We start from the raw sequence: 20469 nt of genomic DNA on the forward strand, positions 1-20469 counted from the left end.
GCTAATGTTTACCATGACTGCTAACTACCTTTTTATTTACACAAAAACAAAATGCAATCTAAATCCATTTTGCAGTGTTTGAGAAAGTATCAGCATAGACCAACCTGGTGAACTGACTGACACTGCTAGCATGACTGAAAATATGTACCAACATTCCAGAGCAACATCAATTTGATAGACTACATTGAAAACTACAAGCTCAAGAGTACAAGCTCAATGCGACAAAAGCCTGGTTGCCTGAGACCATAGCGACAGAAATGGTTATATGAGTAACTTCCATTGAAGGCTAATTGTATAAATTTAATTAAAGAAAAAGAATCTATCAACATCACTGGTTTGTAGTTTCAACTTACCCTGAGAGATGGTCGAGGTGGCCTAACTGGTCTGACTGGTTGTACTGGTTCTGCTGCTGGCTTTGCCGGCTTTCTGTCCACAGGTTCCAGGTCGTCAGCTACATCAGGACAACCAATGTATCCTCCAGCCCCAAACACTAAACCCAGATCCCCTTCTAACAAGTTCTGATGTATTGGAGCAGTGGAAGAACTGAGGTCCAGGTTGGCAGACCTGTTGCTGATGGCCATGTTGCGAGTGTCAGCAGTGTTAGTGTTTGTGGTGTTGGCAGTGCAGATACTGGTGTTACAGAGTTCCAGTCCTAGCAAGTCTTCTGACGCCACATCACTATCTGAGCTGCTATTGGTAGAAATGACATTGGGCCCTGGCTCCACAATGCACTGGTTGTTGTTCGCTTCTGGGGAAACTTCTTTACGCAACATGTTTAGCACCTCTTGGTTGTCATGGCTACCTAAGTCTAACAATTCCTGATTTTCATGGCTACGAAGATCCTGGAGTCCTTGTGAGTTTTGGCGATCTAAAACCAGCACTTCTTGATTTTCTTTGCTGCCAAAATCCAGCAGTTCTTGGTTGCCACGGCTATCTAAATCCAGCACTTCCTGATTTTCAGGAAGAAGGAAGTCCAGCAGTTCCTGATTGCCATGGCTACAAGATTTGAGCACTTCTTGGTTGTCATAGTCATGAGGTTCAAGTAGTTCCTCGTTGCTAATATTGGAATAGGGCTCTACCACCTCTTGGTTGTCATGACTACAGAGATCCAGCAGTTCCTGGTTTTCATGCATAACCAACTCCTTGTTGTCAAGGTTAGATGGTTCCAGCACTTCTTGGTTTCCATTGTTACACAAATCCAGAAATTCCTGGTTATTGTGGCTACAATGTTCAAGCACTTCTTGGTTTTCACATGTGTGAGGATTCACTACTTCCTGGTTGCTATAGTTAGATTGTTTTATTTGCTTATTGTTGTCATATGTGCAAAGGTCCATTGCCTCCTGGTTCTCATGGGCACATAGATCCAATACCTCCTGGTTCTCTTCCTCAGGGCTGAGCTTAAAGCCATAAGGGTCAGAGTCCCGTACCATCTCGGAGGAAGCGATATCAAACCCATAGGCATCAAAGTTGAGTTGGTCTGGTTGAGAAGAGGAAGGCTCCGGATCAAATGCCAGATCATTTTCAGCAGGTTCTGGGCTTAGCTCAGCTTCATCAGGGTCTAAGAGGGTGTGACTAGAATGCTCTGGACTGAGTTTGAACCCATATGGGTCAAAGGAAGACTGACTGGTTGGTTCATAGTTTAACTCAAAGCTGTTCTGCTGTGAGTCAGGCTGAACAGAACGGTTCAGGGAATCTAGCGAGTTTTGAGGGGTTGCAGGATTTTGGGGCTCCTGGTCAGTGCTGCCAGCCCATTCTGTTGCCTGAGAGGAAGTTGTATCACAGAGCAGCGCTTCCTCTACGTTATGTGCCCAATCTGGTTCAAACAGGACAGGTCCACCATGTTCACTGACAGTCTCAGCCACACCAGTATGCAGACCTAGCAGGAAAAAACAAAGATGTGTCAAAGGATAAACTATCAGGGGCAAGAATTTCAGACGAATAAAGGCAAAAAAACACTCCAACAAAATTACAGATTTTAATCGTGCATACTCAAGAACTTTAAATGCGAAAGTCTTTAAAGATTTAGAGGTCCATAAAAATAGTTAAAATAGCACTCTATACAGTTTGGCTTAGGATATATTCATGTATCCATCAATGGAGCTAATGGTAAGGTTCAAATCAAAAACAATACGTAACACAATGGAAAGCCTAACATTTAAACCAAAAATTCAATTTGCATCTCTGAGGTTTTATGTAATGCTAAATTGTCTTTGCTTCAACAGTTAAACTAAAAACCATTTTAAATAAGAAAGCCTAAAAAATAGGTTGCACAGAAAAGAATGCTAAAACTTTGAAAACTTGTAAAATTCCAAAGTTGAGGAATGATTTGAGTAAAAAAATGACCTTGTTCTAGTTCTCTTGTTGCCTCATTGGTAGCCTCCCCAGCTAGAGAGCCTAGACTGCGTTCTTCTATGTCAGAGGGCGGGGAGATGGCACCAAGATCCAGCTCATACCCATTGGGGTCTGATTCTACAGAATACTGGCCCTGGGACCTCCAGCCCTGGATCGGCTCAGGCCCCAGCTCTTCTGACGAGCTCTGAATGGGTTTAAATCCACGGGAATCATCTGCAACAGCAATCGCGTCTAAGTCCTCTCGGCTGTAGCTTATCTCTATGTCGCTGTCTTCATCTGGGAATTCTGACTCAAAGCACTGAGTGCCTGTTGAGGCTTTGTTTTCAGCACAAGACAGACTAGTGTCTGCCTCATCGCCGACATTTCCCATCCCATCATCGGTGCCGACGTTCGGTTCTGGAAACAAAATGTCTGCTGCAAATGGGTCACTGCCTTTGAAAGGGTCTGAAGTAAATTCATCTGGAAAACGGAATAGACATTTATTTGAGTAAATTAACTAATTACATAGCTAAAATCATGTCCAACATAGACCCTTTTCTTGATGTCAAGTAAAATAAGGACTAGTTAAGTGTATTGTTACTCACCAGCTGAGTCCATTATAGGAAATAGATGTTTAGTGAAGAGGTCATCTACAAATCAACAGAGACAGAAATTACTAAATCTCAAATACTACATATAACCACTGAGACATGTGATCAGAGAATATGAAGTTATGACTGGTGTTCAACAGGAAACATACTGATGATTTGTTGGAGAGTAAAACCAACATGTGTCAGAAATATATATTGGTTAGTAGCCTTAAAAACATCTTTGTTCTCAAGAAACCCAAAATGGTGGGAAGTAAAATACACAAGCAATTGTCTTCCAAAGGCAAATATTTGTCACAGTAACAGAGAAAAGGCAAGCCAAATGTGATGTTTGTGTAAGTATAGAGTAGCATCAGGGTACTTTGAGTGTCCATGGTTCCATAAGTAAAAGTTGATTTTTTTTTTTACAATGGGTACAAAATACTGAATAACCATGTGAAAATGATGCTTTGTTTCAGACAGAGTACAGCTATGACTAAAAATTACTGTAATTAGCAATTACAGTAAGCCTAAAGTGACTTTTTCAAAAATGCCATGATTTTACCGTCATGTAAGATAAGATAAACAGCAAACTGCCAGAACACAAAAGGTGGAACCAGACTTTTAAAATATTGGCCTTAAAATATACTTAAACAGCTAGTTTATCATATCACTGTTTGCATTTCTCCTCTAAGGGCTGTATCCTTCTTTATCGTGTTTTGGACTGACAACAGAATGGATTTCCCCTTCTCGTGTATTTTAAATAGCTTTAGGTAGCTGGTGCAGCCAGGAGGCTTAGCCGGGGTTACCTCCCCTGGATCTAACTTAGGCTCTACTGTACATCAGATACATACGGTCACTCTGACAGTGGACGAAGGGGTCAGCTTGGTAAAAGTCCAGTTGACTGAGACGTTTTGGGTTAACAATGGACTCTTCCTGCTCTCTGTCTTTGTTCTCTACATTGTTGAGCTCTCCTTCGTCTGGGTCATCCTCGATGTCAGATCTGTCCATCTGTGAACAGATGTGAAAATTCTGTATTTTTACCAACCAAGGAGAACTGTGAACAGTGCTGGTCTTACTAGTAGACAGTGAAACAATAATTTAAAAGCTCTCAAAATGATAAAAACTCTGATGATTTTAGTTACTATGCAGCCTAAAACATTCCACATAATTTGGGAAGTGCAGAATGAAAGGTGGTAACAAACCTACCTTCGGTGAGCTGGTCCCACTGTCATCTTCCCTTGTACCAGCTAGATTATTGCAGAAGGGTGAGCCATTAATCACCTGGTACAGTCACCCATGGAAGACCGAGAGACAAAGACATGGAGATGTAAAAGAAAAGAAAATGCAAATGGATTAATAGGAAGAAACAAAAGTTTATAGTGACAGCTATATTAGTCATGAAATGTGCAAATACATACACATACAAATGATTACTGCCAGGCTTGCTGAATCTAAACATCACTAAATACAACCTGTCTGGCACTGTGAACGAGCTAAAGGGTCTTAAGAAAGCACCACATGATGCCACGTTCTAAAGAGATTCAAGAACAGATGCACAACAAAGTGGTTGACATTTGTCAGTCTGGAGGGTTATAAAGACTCTGGGACTTCAGAGAACCACAGTGAGAGACAAGAGCCACAAATTCAGAAAACATGGAACAGTCGAGAACCTTCCCAGGAGTGGCTGGCCTACCAATATTTCTCCAAGAGTGAGTCAGCATCTCATTTAGGAGATCACAGAGGAACCCACATGAACAATAAAAGATTTGCAGGCTTAACTAGCTTCAGTTAAGGTCAGTGTACACGATTCCACAATAGGGAAGACACTGGGCCAAAATTGGCATCAATGGGAGAATTACAAAGTGCAAACCACTACTGCCCAAAAAGAAGATAAAAACTTGTCTGGCATTTACAGAAAAAAAGATCTAGATGAACCCCAAGACTTTTGAGTCCCATTACATCTGGTGTAAAGCTGACACTACATTCAGAACTAAGGAAAGAAGGGAGGAAGGAAGACAGGAAGGAAGGACAGAAGGAAAGAATGAAAGAAAGAAAGAAAAGACAAGGTAGGAAGGAAAAGAGAAATAATGAAGGAAGAAAGAAAAAAGCAGGAAAGAAAGAAGGAAAAAGAAAAAAAGACACACATACACACAACTGGATTGTTTTCAAGCACACTTCAAAAATCTATTCATATTTGTTTTATAGGATTTGTTATCATTACTGCTATTTACCATTATCATGTCAGCATAGGCGGGCAGTGATTGGCTCCTTCCCCATGGTCTCATGGGAAGCGGATCATCTTCAGTCGTGTCTGCAGGAGATGTTGACTCCTCTAGTTGGCTTTCTGGAGTGACTGCCCCTCCTGACAGAGAGCACAGAGTGTTTTCCTCCTACAAGGAAGACATGAGTGAAGAGTAACCAGTAAATGCAGATAGTTTTAGACCTGAGTTGGTAGTTTCATAAACTTCAGTCAAAGAAAACACTTTTCTCTTTTGTCACACATTTTTTAAGTACAAGAATGAGATGCAGTATACACCATGTTCAGAAGTTTGGGGTCACCAAGACAAATTCATGTTTTCTATGTAAACTCACACTTTTATTCATGTATCAGTTAACCTTTCTACACCATTAGCTAACACAATGTAGCATTAGAACACAGGAGTGATGGTTGCTGGAAATGTTCCTCTGTACCCCTATGGAGATATTCCATTAAAAATCAGCTGTTTCCAACTAGAATAGTCATTTACCACATTAACAATGTCTGCACTGTGTTTCTGATTCATTTAATGTTATCTTCATTGAAAAAAAAAACTGTCTTTCTTTAAAAAATAAGGACATTTCTAAGTGACCCCAAATTTTTTGAACAGCAGTGTAGCTCAAGATCATACTGACCACATGACGGAAAAATGAGCAGGGACAACATAAAATCTATTTTTGTGTTCTATCACATTTTTTGGTACTTTTCAGCAGCATGTAACAAGAGTTTATATAATTAATTACGTGATAGTGAACTGGGCCAATTTCAGTGTAACAAAATCAAAGTGGTTTTATTTCATTGAAGTTCAATTACTTTTTTGATAAAAATGACATGTCAACTTCCTGTCTACATTTGCTGTACATCAGATGCAGCACAGTCCACTGTCATACTGCTGTTGCACATCCTGATTTGTAATCATATTTAAGGGGCACAGACCATGCACCAATGCAAATTCCCCATAGGAGACAAAACAAAAACTACAGCAGTTTGTGTGTGTAACTTCATCTTTTCCTATTGTTGTAGCTAACACTGAAGACATGCATGGGCCCCTTGTAGGACTGACCAGTGGACTGGTGGTTAGCACTGTCACCATGCAGCTAGAAGATCCCCGGTTCGCACCCCCACCTTCCTGCAATCCTGCTGCATGGAGTTTGCATGTTCTCCCTGTGCACACATGGGTATTCTCCAGGTTCTCCGGCTTCCTCCCACAGTTCAAAACCATGCTGAGGTTAATTTGTGAATGTGAGTGTGATTGTTTGTCTCTATATGTAGCCCTGTAACAGTCTGTCCAGGGTGTCCCCTGCCTTTATCCTAATTCAGCTGGAATAGGCTCCAGCCCCCCTCCAACCCTAACGACGATTAAGCGGTGTAAATAATAGATAATGGATGGATGGATGTCCCCTTGTACCTGCAGGATCTCTTCATAGGACTGTCTGATGGAGTCTTGCAGTGGAGTGTTCCTCTCTCCAGCCTCCTCCGCCTTCCTCTTGGCTTGTTTCACCTCCTCTCTGAGCTTCCTCAGCCTCCACCTGGCTCTGGCAAGCTCTCTCTCATATTCCTCCACCTGGCTCTCCTTCTGCACCTCCTCTGCCTGCAGAGACAGAATCTGGCAAGAAAGGACAAAGTCGGTCCAGTGTTTAAAACAAACTGTAAAAAAACCCCCACAAAAGACAAAAACCAAACACCATGGCCTATCAGTTTCAAATTACACAAAAATGATGCTAAAATTGATTAATAAAGAACCATCTGGTCATCAGAGGGCACTAAAATCTGCTAATAAAACAAATAGGAAGTCTCAAAGTAAAACTTAGCTGCTGCCCAGCTGCTAACACACATTTTTCCTTTACCCTTCACTTCTAACTAATGAACATGTTTTTTGAGGGGATTTTTTTTTGAGAATTTTTGACTAACAGACTTAAATTTGTTCATAATCGGATTGATACAAAAATAATGTGATACCATTCACATGACCATTTCTGGTTTACCTGAACAGCAAAAACACATAGTGCACTGTCTTTATTCGCAGACATGAAAAGACAGAATGTGCAGGGACAAAGTTAATATTAATTCTATCCTGTTAAGACCAAATGAAATTTAAATGTACCTGCTGTTATTAGAGTTACATTTTTGACATTAAAAACTTTATTTTTCCACTGCACAATTGTGAAGTGGTGGTGAAGGATTACCTGCACTACTTTTCTTTTACACATACAGCACATAATGCAATTATTCTGCCAAGGAATGCGGCGGTGTTATCTAACAAACATCGTACATTTGTCCGTCTGTCTGTCTGTTGTTTGCAACATTATTTAAAAATGGATGGATTTGAATGAAATTTTCAGGGAAGGTCAGAAATGACAGAAGGACCAAGTGATTTGATTTTAGCAGCGAGTGATACGGCTTGTCTGAATCCATGATTTCTGTATCATTGATCACTGATCATGGCGTCACTGTAACTATGACTACAAGTGAACACACAGTGAATCACATGATTGTGATCTCACTACAAATCGACCGTTGCAGATTTATCGGTTCTTATTCCTCGAAAATGATACACAGAATGAGCAGCCTAGGCGGAGTACTGTGCTCTCGCAGTACTTTTCTAGTTAATGAATGTGAGAAGCACACATACAGCATGAGAGAGACAGAATTAGCTGTACAGTAGCAGTTCATCATTACCTGCTGACTTTCTTCATAGCAGAGCTGTCTGGTTGCCTTTATTTGCTGTGAAAGCTTCTCCTTGTGTTGATCTAATTTAACCAGGGTCTCCTCCAGCTCCTTGCGATCTGACTGCTGTTCCTGAAGTTCCAAGTTCTCCACTGCCACTGAATTTTCTAGCTCCTACACACACACACACACACACACACACACACACACACACACACACACACACACACACACACACACACACACACACACACACACACACACACACACACACACACACACACACGATTCAGGCTCCTGTGGAATAATGACGTGTGCATGTGGACACACACAGCCACACAGGTGCACTTGACAAATGTCAACTTAACAAAATCATAAAGACAGAAAAGAAACAGACATGAATCTGGCAGAAAATACAAGCGTAACAAGTTGTATTTTACTTTACAAAAACAACTGAATACGACAAAATAAGTTAAACACAGGATCTCGGGAGCACGTGGCATGCAGTGAACCACTGCGAGTGAGTAGCCCAAAACCTAACTTAGATTTCTACGGCCTGGCTAGTCTAACTAGTCCAGAGGCCGTATAACACAAAATATACCACCAACCCACAAACTGAAAACACAAACCGAAAAAACTCAGAAATGTCATGTACTGGGTAAGAAGAACAACAATGTTGCCACCCTATGCTTCAAAACTGATTCAACTACAAGGCAGGCCATGGAACTGACAGCAGAACAAATAGTAGTCAGAAGCAGGTCAAAGACCTAATAGCAAAATGTTCAAAAGGAGCCTAACTATGACTGACGGGTTCGTGAGTCTATGTTCTGATGGAGAATGTGGGCATGAACTGGTTCTGTAATTGCAGGAGGTGCTAAGTGGCGTCAGGTGATCCAGCCTTTACTCCTGTGAATAGGACACTGAGCAGCAACGCAGACACACCCAGAGATAGTAAGAACGAGGGAGAGCTGGCAGCTAGGCAGGGCTGGAGGCTGGAGCAGAGGGCATCACAGAAGCAGAGATATGTCTTATCACACTAACATGATTCAACTCTGGCTCCACATGCGATCGTCAGTTATATCAAACAAGATTTCAGCGCTTGTTTGATGTTTTACCCACAGCGTGATACAAACAGTGGCATTGCACATAAAACCTGAAAGCAAATAACTGGAGGCAGGAGAGTCTGCTAAAATGAGTACAACATGAGCTTGTGAACTATTCCTTTCCTGCCATACAGTAAATTATGATAACTAGTAAATTAGTCATAAATCCATCCACAACCTTTTATTAAATTTCAAACACTCATGTATTTTGACGTTGAAAGTATTCACTGCCTAACAGAAGAATAAACAGTAAATTAGTCCAATTAACCTAAAAAAATAATATCCATCTGTTATCTCCATCTGTCAGTGTCTAAATGGCAATTATACTTAGAATAAAATCAGATATGATGTAAAAGTTGTGATGCACAACATTTTGGTTATTTTGAAACGATACGTTCCATTTCATTAGAACAAAAGTATAACTTTACACTGGGCCCAGACTAGAAGAAAATGCTAAGCAGTTTGAGACAAAACTCCGCCGTAATATTACCCATCTTTCAATCTGTGTGCCAGGTAGCTAATGTTAATTAGCTGCAGCCCTATGCTACCTTCTTCTCTGAGCAATGCAGAGAGAGCTTAAGGATTAGCATTCTTTCAACAGTGCTGGTCACAAGGCATGAGTTGAATTGAGATTTAATCAGACTGTAGAAGCTCAACAAAGCCATTATATAGTAGTTTGGATAGTCTTTTTTGGGATCATTACCTCCGCCAAGGAGGTTATGTGACACCCGGCATTTGTGTGTCCGTCTGTTAGCAAGATAACTCAAAAACGCCTGGGCAGATTCAGATGAAATTTTGAGGGGATGTAGACTATGGTAAGAGGAAGAGCTGATTTAATTTTGGTGGCAATCCGGAAATGATCCTGGATTCTGGATCACTTTTAATTTTTTAGTATGTTTTAGTATGTGGTCCAAAATATGACAGAAACATCATAGGTTAGTATGTCGTCCAACAAGTTGGAGCAAGGTGTCCAGATAGCTCAACTGGTTAAGAAGGCGATTCATCAATAGAACTGTGTCAGAGATGCAGGTTTGATTCCAGCTCATGATCCTTTACTGCATGGGTTTCCTGTTTTCCTCTCTATCCTTGACGGAGGTCTACACTCTCTGAGTGCTTTTCTAGTTATTGATAGCTATTGCAATGTAGCCTCAGAACACACTAGTGATGGTTGCTAGAAATGGGCCTCTGAACCCCATGTAGATATTCCATTCAAAATCAGCCGACTAGAATAGTCATTTACCCCATTAACAATGTCTAGAGTGGACTTCTGATTAATTTAATCTTATCCTCACTGGAAAAAGCTGTTCTTCTTTCAAAAATAGGACATTTCTAAGTGGTCCCAAACTTCTGAACGGTAGTGTATGTGTTGCAACGCCCATAAACATCACAAAGAGCATAAAAGGCATAGCTTGTACGTTTAGCTAAAGAAGGCATGCAGAGACCTTTTCAAAATCACAGAACACTGTTCATTTACGTAAGGGTTTGCGGTATTCATTTTCCTTTACAATTTCCCATCAAATATAAACTAAAACATCTGTTAAAATACAGTGTTGTCAGTTAAAAGTGCAAATAAATGAAACTAAATTGCAATAAATGCAATACAGGTTGTGACAAAACATTAACAGACTATTTATAAAACTGAGTTTTATAAATACCTGCAGCATGTGACCATTTCTAAAAAGAGAGATATGCTTGTTTACCCACAACAGCAGTAATTTCATTAACTCCTTTGAATTCTAAATTATTCCAGACATAGAGACAGGATCTAATTTAAATGACACTGTGTACATTTCTGCACACCTGACAGGTAAGTTGTTGCAGAGTCACAGCAGCTGTTAAATCAGCCCTAAGTACTGAGCTTCAGCACAGGTGGATATTATTTCACTGTAAAAATCTAATCTGTTTATTATAGCCTAAATATTTTTCTGTCATATTCAAGTAGTTTTATCAGTAGCAGTGACACTGTTGTGCATAAGGAAAGGTTGTAGAAGATTACTCCTCCAAACATTACAGTAACTACCAAAATATGGGAATGAATAGCCAAGCAACAATGACCTCCCCGTTTTCTGTAACCCAAAATGGCTGTAGTTAGATTACCAGCACACATGGACAGAATTTTCTGTGCTGAAATCATAAATAAACTTTGGATGTCTTGCCTGTGGCTGAACTACTTACTCTCAAATTCTATTCTATGCTGTAGGGCAGTCACCAAAATAACCACAACATATCTGTGTTAGTCTATGCATATCAAATAATTAAGAACATTAACAGAAAAATCAGAACCCAAGGTATGGGATTCCTTAACTCTCATAATGACACAGTTTTTACAACACCTCTGTACCACACAGCATAATAGAATTCATGAAATTCAGTAAAGGCTTTTAGTTTATGGATGCCACCTTAAGATTTCCGGTGGTTCCATCTGGCCACTCATAGAAAAATTTCTGGAGGCACCACTGACAGCCTCATGACATCACATGAGAGCATCATGGGAAATGCAGTGCTGGAAGAATCCTTGGAAACACACACGTAGATGCACATATGATGCATGCCCTGGCCACATTATTGAACAAACTTAATGCAAAACATGCTCACACAGATGTATCGAAACCCAACACACACACAAACACACACACACTCACAAACACAAAATCACACACACACACCAGAGCTAGATGCTGTGGTCTTCTTACTCTGATCTCCGCTACCTTGGCGAGGACTCTCTCATCTGTTTCCACGACATCGGTGTCCCTGGGAGACGACCAGCAAAGAAGACAAGAATGTTTAAGGAGGGAAGAGAGAGAGCACTCATTCTTCCAGTCTGTCTTCCCACCATCATGCCCTCCCTCCCATGATATCTCTATCTTTTCCTTCTGCACTGCTGGCTCCTCCATTGCTGCTCTCTAAAGCTGTCGCTACACTGCAGAGGAGGCGGAGCTGCCTGTGTGTGTGTGTGTGTGTGTGTGTGTGTGTGTGTGTGTGTGTGTGTGTGTGTGTGTGTGTGTGTGTGTGTGTGTGTGTGTGTGTGAGAGATGTGGTGTGTGTGTGTATTCATGTTGATCAGTGCATACAGGCAGAATGCACCAATGAAAGGAAAGAGAAAGGGGGGATGAGTCACACAGAAGAGAGTAGTAACAGCAGAGCAAGCTTATCCATGCGTAAGCTAATTCCCGTTCTCTAGTCTCCTCCGTTCATATATTTCCTCTTCCTTCCTTTTTTCATCCTACCATCGTGCTGCTTCTCCGGTCCTCACATCTCTCATTCCCTCCCATGTTCCCTCCCCCTTCTCCATCACCACCACTGGCGACTGCAGTATGCATCAGTCCACACACACGCACTTAAAGCAGTGACTGAGCCATTCATTAAAAACCTCAGTGGCACCTGTCTGAACAGGCAAGCAGTACTGATCAATCAATAACGCTTCAACAACACATTTCAAATATTTGAGCACATGACTTACCGTAGAACTCCTTCTTCTTCCCTGCTTCAATCGCCCATGCCATTAATGAATGCATTATAAGGCATAGGCCACAGTTTCTATCTATGTATTTGTGGCTTTTTTGGCAGATACAGTATATAGAGACAAATTTAAACCAGCTATTCAATTTAATTATCACATGTGATCTCTGATCTGCAGTCGCTGGTCTCACCGACCTCCAAAATGTTCATTGTTCTGTTTGTATTGTTAATCTATTCTCCATCTGCTGTCTTGCTATCCCCACCCCAACCCCTCCTGCTATGCCCCTCCTTCCTCGTCTCCACTCTCACCCCAACCGGTTGAGGCAGATGGTCACCTTCCCTGAACCTGGTTCTGTCTCAGGTTTTTTTTTCAAAGGTTCAAAGGTTCTTAGTTATTGTTATAAAAACAGTGAGAAGCACAGCATCTCCAGCACTGTAATAGTTTGTAATAAAATAAAATTAAAGCACTCATAAAAAGAAAGAAATCTAAAATGGTAAAAATAACAAACCATTTTTACAAAGCACATTGCATAACATGAGTCAGTCACAGTGTAGTGGCAGTGACTGGCAATGTGCTTGATTCTACATCAAATCTGCATGTCTTGTGTCCGTGGTGGTGCACTGTTACTGAGGAGTCTTATGGATTGTAGAAAGAAGCTGCTGGCCATTCTGGAAATTCTAGCTTGCATGGATCTGAACCTTCTCCTTGATGGTTGCAGGTATTTTATGCCCATTTAAGTTTTTTTGGATCCTTCCAACTGTCACTGACTGCTAGCTCACAGGGAATCTAAAGGGAACTTTGAATTGTTGGGTTCTCTAACTGGTATAACACTGAACTGAACTGACATCAGGGATGGTAGCTAATCAATGAATTGCTTTTTACAATTTAAACAATTAAAAGTGTATTAACCTAATAAGGCAGAACAACATGCATGTCAGAGAATGTACTGAACATTAGCTGTAGTGCTTGGCTACGCCACCAGGTGGAGCCTGCTACAGTTTCATACAGTAGCGGCCCAAGGAGGTTACTTGGACTACCAGCAGCTCCGTGTTGATAAGTGGTGAGTTACGGGAGTTTAGCTGCTAAAGTACCACCATGATGAAGTCATCTGTGCTGCTTAATGTCTACCAGCCAGGGGTCTAATGTTACAGGTGAGCTGAAGTGCACTATGACAGAATCAATGATAGTGAGTGGCTGTTCATCTACACCTGGTTCAGTGCATGTCATATGATGCAGACTATTGAAGAGGATTACGTTGTGTTCACTGTGTTTCCAAGTGACCACATCAGAACATGCAATGATTTCTACTGAGTTCATCTTGTGTTACTTATTAGCTGACTATTGATTGATAAAGCTGGTGACTTAAAACAAGTGTTGAAATTTTGACTACATTTGCAGCCAGAGACAGATTGTACAAGGTTTTGTTTTGCACCTATAGAATGACTGCTACATAACTGTCAATCTTCTATTTGAATCTCACATCATAAATGACCACATCATAAACTATGACACAATTACTTTTGTATATAATCCCTTGAGCAAGTTGGGTGCAAATCCGGTCTGTTAAATGCTGATTTATATAAATTTATTGTCACCCGCACAGATGTCCTCTGCTTTATTTTGAGTGCATCTACATACACTCAACAAAAATATAAACACAACACTTTTGTTTTTGCTCCCATTTTTTGAGATGAACTCAAAGATCTGAAACTTTTTCCACATACACAATATCACCATTTCTCTCAAATATTGTTCACAAATCTGTCTAAATCTGTGATAGTGAGCACTTCTCCTTTGCTGAGATAATCCATCCCACCTCACAGGTGTGCCATATCAAGATGCTGATTAGACACCATGATTAGTGCACAGGTGTGCCTTAGACTGTCCACAATAAAAGGCCACTCAAAAACAAAAGTGTTGCGTTTATATTTTTATTGAGTGTAATATAACAGCAGTCCAACAGCACATTGCTTCTCTAGAGGAAAAAGTTATGTCAATTAGTTTTTTTACAGCAATCCTTTTATGCAATTACTTTTTAATCAGGTTTTGGTAGATCATTTGCCAGTATGGATCACCCACATCAAGGACCTTAAGTATTTATTTTAATAACACTAATACTTTCTTCAGAATTATTTGGTGAAAGCATGGAAACCATAGCCTAGCCATGCTATACGCGTATACATGTTTCTGACGGCACAAGGGTCTAGGGAAGTTCGACAGGGAGGGAGGCGGGCTAAAAGGTTGTCTATCAAATCCCTCTGCAGCAATTGGGTAGGTAAACAACCAATCAACGCAACAAATAGGCTGACGTAGTTCCGAGAGCACCGGCGGATTGTGGCTAAGTCCCATTAGCTTCCCAACCAGCGGAGCCGCGGAGCCAACTGGTATATTAAGGATTTGCCATATCCCGTCAGCATAAGTCCAAATACGTCTTTCTTCTCAATGAAACAGTGCCGTCCTTTGTTTATCTTTCAAGTTGAATTTTAGCTTCAAATCTTTAAGGGCTGTGGCCAAAGCCAAGTCGAAAGATAACTGTTTATTGTGCGCTGGTTGTTTCTGTCAGAATCGTCACGCCTCTGTCGTGACTTCGTTACGCCCACCTTCTGACTCTACACTTCATGGTGATTCGTCCGGCCAGTTTTAGGAGAATCCAGCCTCGAGCCTTATGGAGGGTAACTAGACCCACCCTGGCAGAGAATTAAATTTGTTGCCATGGGTTGTCTAGCGCGGCTAGGCTATGGAAACCATGGAATACAATTATAATAATATGGTTTTCAAATATTTTTCAGCAATGCCAACATTGCCACGAGATAACTAAGACAAAAATGGATGCTTCTCGGTCCACTATTAAACATCGGTACTTCTCATGTTACAGAATTTATTTTAGAAAGTCACTGTGCATTTGTCTGAAACAGCTGAAGTGAGGTCGGCATATAATCTTAAGTTATCAATAACATGAAGCTGACACTGTACTAAAATCTCCGTAGCTCAACCAATGGCACAATCTTTGTACACGTACTGACCTCACCCACTGCAGTGTTTAAAAATGTCTGTAAAGAGCAACTCCTTTTGTTTTGTACTGTTTAAATGGACTCGCTAGTTACTCCACCATGGAATGCAGCCGAGTTATGTGGTGATCAGCACTGGTTTGTCTGTCTGTCTGTCTGTTAGCAACATTACTCGAAAACAGATTAATGGATGTGGATGAAATTTTCAGGGAAGGTCAGAAATGACACAAGTGTGCCAAAATTTTGGCAGTGATGTGGTTTATAGTCTGAATCCACGGATTTGTAAAAGATTTCTGTGTCATTGCGAGATAGCGGCACAGCGTCACTGTAACTATGACAACAAGGGAACGCTACATCAGCTGCCTGCTGACGATCACGTGATTGCAATCCTACTACAAATCCACCACTGAGGACCACGAAGATTTCATCTGACAGAAATCATACAACAACTGAGCAGCCTTGGCGGAGTACTGCGCTCTCTGAGTACTTTTCTTGTTACCGTGCTATTGCAAGGCTATTTTTAAATGAAAACTAGCCTATCAGAGTGCACATGAGTTCCAGTTCACTATCCATCATGGAAAGACAGGAATGCTGTTTTAAAAAGCATTTGCACACTCACTTGAACATGTACAGGCCAAAAGTCACGATCATTAGCTGCTGCAGGAGTCTCTGTCATTTGGTACATGTTGATAACAAAACGGTCACAATGTTCTTGGTTACACAAACATTCAGAGACCCCTGAATGAAAAAAGAACAACAATCACACAACTACATAGTCAGCACTAGATCTGAGCATGAATATTCTCATCAACATTCATTGTGCTTGCTAACATGAAACTGCCCATAGTTCTAGCGATCTCTTCAGGTTGCTAAAATATGTACCTATTGTAGTAAAAACTGAAACTGTAAATACTCATATAAAGACTCTACAATATCTATTACCACCTACGGGAAAACAAGTGAAGACTATGGAGGACGAACCCAGTTAAACACTCTGTCAAGGACACTGTAAGAAGTACAGGGACAATTTGATTGGTCACAGACATTTGACAGAGCTGTTTTGCAAAGATCCGTATGCAAGAGTGCCAGTCTCACAGAAGTTTTGAGTGTAGAGACATTTTAAAATGAAGAACAGGACATTTGTACAGCAACAAACCCAAGTGCAAACAAACAGAATTGAGCAGCAGCAGAGCTCAATCGCATCCAATCAGGTACTGTCTGAGAAAGGGCATGGCTTTGAGGGAAAATATTTCAAAACCTGAAAGAAAAATGAAGAATAAGGCTCTCAAATTGAACAATCACACTTTTATTCAAAGGTAGGAGAATAAATTCTTAATTTACTACAACAAACTACGAGGGAGGAAAGGAGGCTGTCGTAAGTTACATCGAACTGTGTTCTGATGATATGTATAGGTAAAATTTTTTTACATCTTCAGCTCTTCTGGACATTAAAGTTAAAGAGCTAATGAGCTGTGTTTTTTAAAGCCCTTGGTGTCTTACTAGTCACTCCTGTGGCCGCCCCAGATATATAGGTCACGTTCATTAACTAAAGCTCCAGTGTTCAAAGGCTGAGGGTAGCAGCAGCCAGTTGGCTGTGCAGCTGCTCATGAGCATCACAGAGAGCAGAAAGGACACGGTTTGCATGCCTTTAGTTGACGAAGACACACACAGAAAACATCAAAGTATAAACATGAGCAGAAGTGTAGTTTATTGCTTCCAGCTGTTTGTAGGTGTCTTTACTCTGAGATATCAGCATCACTTTAGCATTTACAGCATCACTCAGCAGCAGGATGAACATGTCTCTAAACCATGACAGGTGCACACTTTTACAATGCAGCACAACACAGCAATTGGTAACTTCAATAACTGGTAACTTCCCTGACAGTAAAAACAGCGTCAGTCAAGACCTAATGGTAAATCTCACTGTGTTCTTCTCTACACCTCAGGCAGGTGAGCTGTCAGACACAAAGTTCAGCAGCTAAAGCTAAATCATTTGTTATGCAGTTTCAAACTGGGGTCAGCTCAGTTAGCTTAGTATTATTTTACGATAAAAGTTTGATTTTATATAAAGTCGAAATATTGTTTTAAATCAATGTTTTCTAGGAAGCGCATTTTCCAGTCTTCACAGGGATGGTTACCATGCACTGGTGTTAACTGGTACCGTTGGGTCGGTAATTTAGTACCATTAAACTCCTTGACAAACGGGTTTTTATTGATGTTTATGAAATAAATTGTGCAATGTTACTTCAAACTAACGTAAACTGCAAACATCCCCTAATGGTGACGAAGCTGCTGGCGTCAGGAGATCACGTATGGTGCTGCTGCTGGCTGCTCTCTGCAGCAGCCTAATGATGCACAGGGCAAAGGGATCTAAAGTTTGGCCTCACTTTTCTAGATTTATCAACAGTGCAGCTACATCCAATTTGTATCTAAGGGTAGTAATACCAGCAACCTCATGAAACACGTACCAGCCCAACTTTATGTATCAACAAAAGCCCTCAGAGAGCGCAGTACTCCACCAAGGCCACTCAGTTGTATGATTTCCGATGGATGAAATCTTTAAAAGTTTCATGGTCTGCAGCAGTGGATTTGTGGTAGGATAACAATCATGCAATCACAAAATTGCTGATTTTGCATTCACTTGTAGTCACAGGTACAGTGATGTCGTGCCGCTATCTCACAGTCATACAGAAATATTTAACAAATTGGTGGATCCAAACTATAAGCTGCATCATTGCCAAAATCTAATCACTTGGTCTTTGTGTCATTTCTAACCTTCCCTGAAAAATTTCATCCAAATCCGTTAATCTGTTTGGGAAATGTTGTTAATAGACAGGCAGACAGACAGACAGACGAGCAGTAAATGTAAACAAACACTGCAGCATGTTTGATATCTTAAGTAAAGCAGCTAATGCTACCACACTAGTGGAGCCTCTGTGCCCCACTAGCTCTGATGGAGATGTTACGGGAAGCAACTCAACTAAAAGGTCAGATAACAAAAACAGCTACTTTTACACAAATAACTTTATGTAATTAGGTATTTGCAATGTCACAGTTGCTGTTATAGATTTAAGCACTTCTGTAGCATAACATTATGCTAATTTAATAATCCCACAGACAATGTCAGTCAAGCAGCAGCCTATGCTTTGTTGTCAGTTGATGGGAATCAGACATTCACGGCCAACCCGTTTACCATCCCCAAATGAGGGAGAATGACAGGAAAAAAGCAGCATAACATCAGGACTGTTGCCAAGTTTATCGTGAAAGATTTAGAACCCTCACTGCAGTGGAGTCAAAATGATTTAGGTATGCTACATAACTGTGTACAGGTATTCTCAGTAAATTAGGAAATTTAAGCTGACAATGTTAATGTCCCTGAAAAAGCCAACATGCTCATTTTCTTGAACAATTAAACCATTTAAAAAGACCCGTTATACACGTAATACATCACTTATACACAACAGTGAGAAAGTCTGAGGAGCTCAGCAGAGATCTGAAAAAGAGATTAATTGACTTGAATAACTCATAAAAGTCACTTGGAGCCATGTCAAAGCAACTACAGATCCCAAAATCATCTGTGCAAATAACTGTTTGCAATCATAAAGTGCATGGCACAGTTGTGCTATTGCCACAATTAGGATGAAAACATTTTTGATCCATCAGATTTAATCATATTTCCAGAGGACCTTTAATAAATCTATGAATGAACCAAAATGCATTGTTTTCTCTTCGTACCAAAGGTGCACGGGTTTCAATCATTCCATCACAGAAAATTCAGAGTAATGGGAGAAGAGAAAAACTCAAGACTGCCATTATTTACATGGCCGTTACAAAGGTGTGCAACCTTTATGACTGGTAACTGAATCTGTATTTGTCTGCACATAGATAATTGGTGACATTAACTGAAAAATTGAATTCAGTTTCAATTTGGTCATCGGGGGGTGCGACAAAAGAAAAATGGCATTTTATGGGGAACTCCTGACTCATTTGGTAATTTTAAAAATATTTTCAAACATTCTTTTCTCCTATTTTTTTTTTAAAGATTTGATCTCAGGACAAGTAAATTTACACAACAACTGCATGTTGTAGTATTCTGTACATGGAATATTTGAAATTTGATGGGTGGGATGTAAAATGTCCTCCGACTCTGTAATAATCCATGCACATCTCTATTTAAATGCTTGAGCCACTATAGATAGGATACATTTAACACATCCAGTGTTAATAATGAACGCTTACTGGAACTAGACAGGCCCTTAACTGTCCTCATCTACACTATTTTTAGTGTGAGTGAGCCTAAACCCTATCCACGCTGTGCTCACTGTACAGCCTCTTTTTAGATTAGTTAAAGTTGAAACCGCATTGATACGATGGAAACAGTGCGACTGAGAGCACTGAGTGATGATTAAAGGCAGATCTTGAGTGTTACCCTTCATCCTTCGGGGCTCTGTCCCGCGGTGCCCTCAGGCAGTCCACAATAAAGCGCATCATTACTGCAGTGCTCCCGCTCTCATCCTCCGCCTGCTACCGACGGCCCCCGTACAGCAGCGGCGCCGCTAAATGTAAACGGATTAACGATATCAAACCCTCAGCTGCCACCAGGACACCGGAGACCATAACCACGGGGATGAAGCTCCCGGTGAGCTGAGACAAGAGCGCAGCCTGAGTAGCTGGAAGTCGAGTCGGGAGATGAACAGGAAGCTTTCAGTGTAACACGAGGTCATGTGATACACCTGCGCTACGTTTATTAGACAACACTGACAGGAAAAAAGCAACATCACGCATCGAGATGTGACATTTTTTATCCTCTCGAAGCAAACATGCAGTTTTGTCCACGCTTCATGCTCAATTCTTTCTCAGCCGTGCTTTTATTTTGAAGGAGAATTGTAATTGTATCCAGGATTGTGTGTGAGATTTATTTGACGCAGATCTGGTGCTGCTCTGCAGAGTGTTTGCAGAGGCGAATCTACAGAGTTTCATTGGGGTGGCCACTGAAGGTCCTGGAGTGGCAAGCAACAACCAGAAGTGATGACAAATTTTCAGGAATTCTGTT

At 40.8% G+C, this 20469-nt stretch overlaps 1 protein-coding gene and 1 long non-coding RNA gene across 5 annotated transcripts in view; both read right to left on the reverse strand.

Moving 5' to 3' along the window:
• Positions 1-20127, reverse strand: part of LOC110961073 (uncharacterized) — a 26784-nt gene extending 6657 nt beyond the window's left edge. Inside the window, exons 1-10 of one of the 4 annotated variants that reach the window (XM_022208540.2) lie at positions 19846-20127; positions 11615-11699; positions 7858-8019; positions 6587-6784; positions 5153-5311; positions 4128-4202; positions 3773-3929; positions 2937-2981; positions 2344-2811; positions 354-1876 (exon numbers count right to left, since the gene is read on the reverse strand). In XM_022208540.2, coding sequence (XP_022064232.1) covers positions 354-1876; positions 2344-2811; positions 2937-2981; positions 3773-3929; positions 4128-4202; positions 5153-5311; positions 6587-6784; positions 7858-8019; positions 11615-11699; positions 19846-19907 — 2934 coding nt within the window. In that variant the 5' untranslated portion in view covers positions 19908-20127. Of the gene's footprint in view, positions 1-353; positions 1877-2343; positions 2812-2936; positions 2982-3772; positions 3930-4127; positions 4203-5152; positions 5312-6586; positions 6785-7857; positions 8020-11614; positions 11907-19845 lie in introns of those variants that run through there. The other 3 variants (XM_022208541.2, XM_022208538.2, XM_022208539.2) reach the window with 3 other exon arrangements.
• LOC127535399 (uncharacterized) overlaps positions 1-20469 on the reverse strand; it is a 261104-nt gene that overhangs the window by 85173 nt on the left and 155462 nt on the right. The window lies entirely within an intron of this gene.

Source organism: Acanthochromis polyacanthus, chromosome 9 (assembly GCF_021347895.1).
Source record: "Acanthochromis polyacanthus isolate Apoly-LR-REF ecotype Palm Island chromosome 9, KAUST_Apoly_ChrSc, whole genome shotgun sequence".
NCBI lineage: Eukaryota > Metazoa > Chordata > Actinopteri > Pomacentridae > Acanthochromis > Acanthochromis polyacanthus.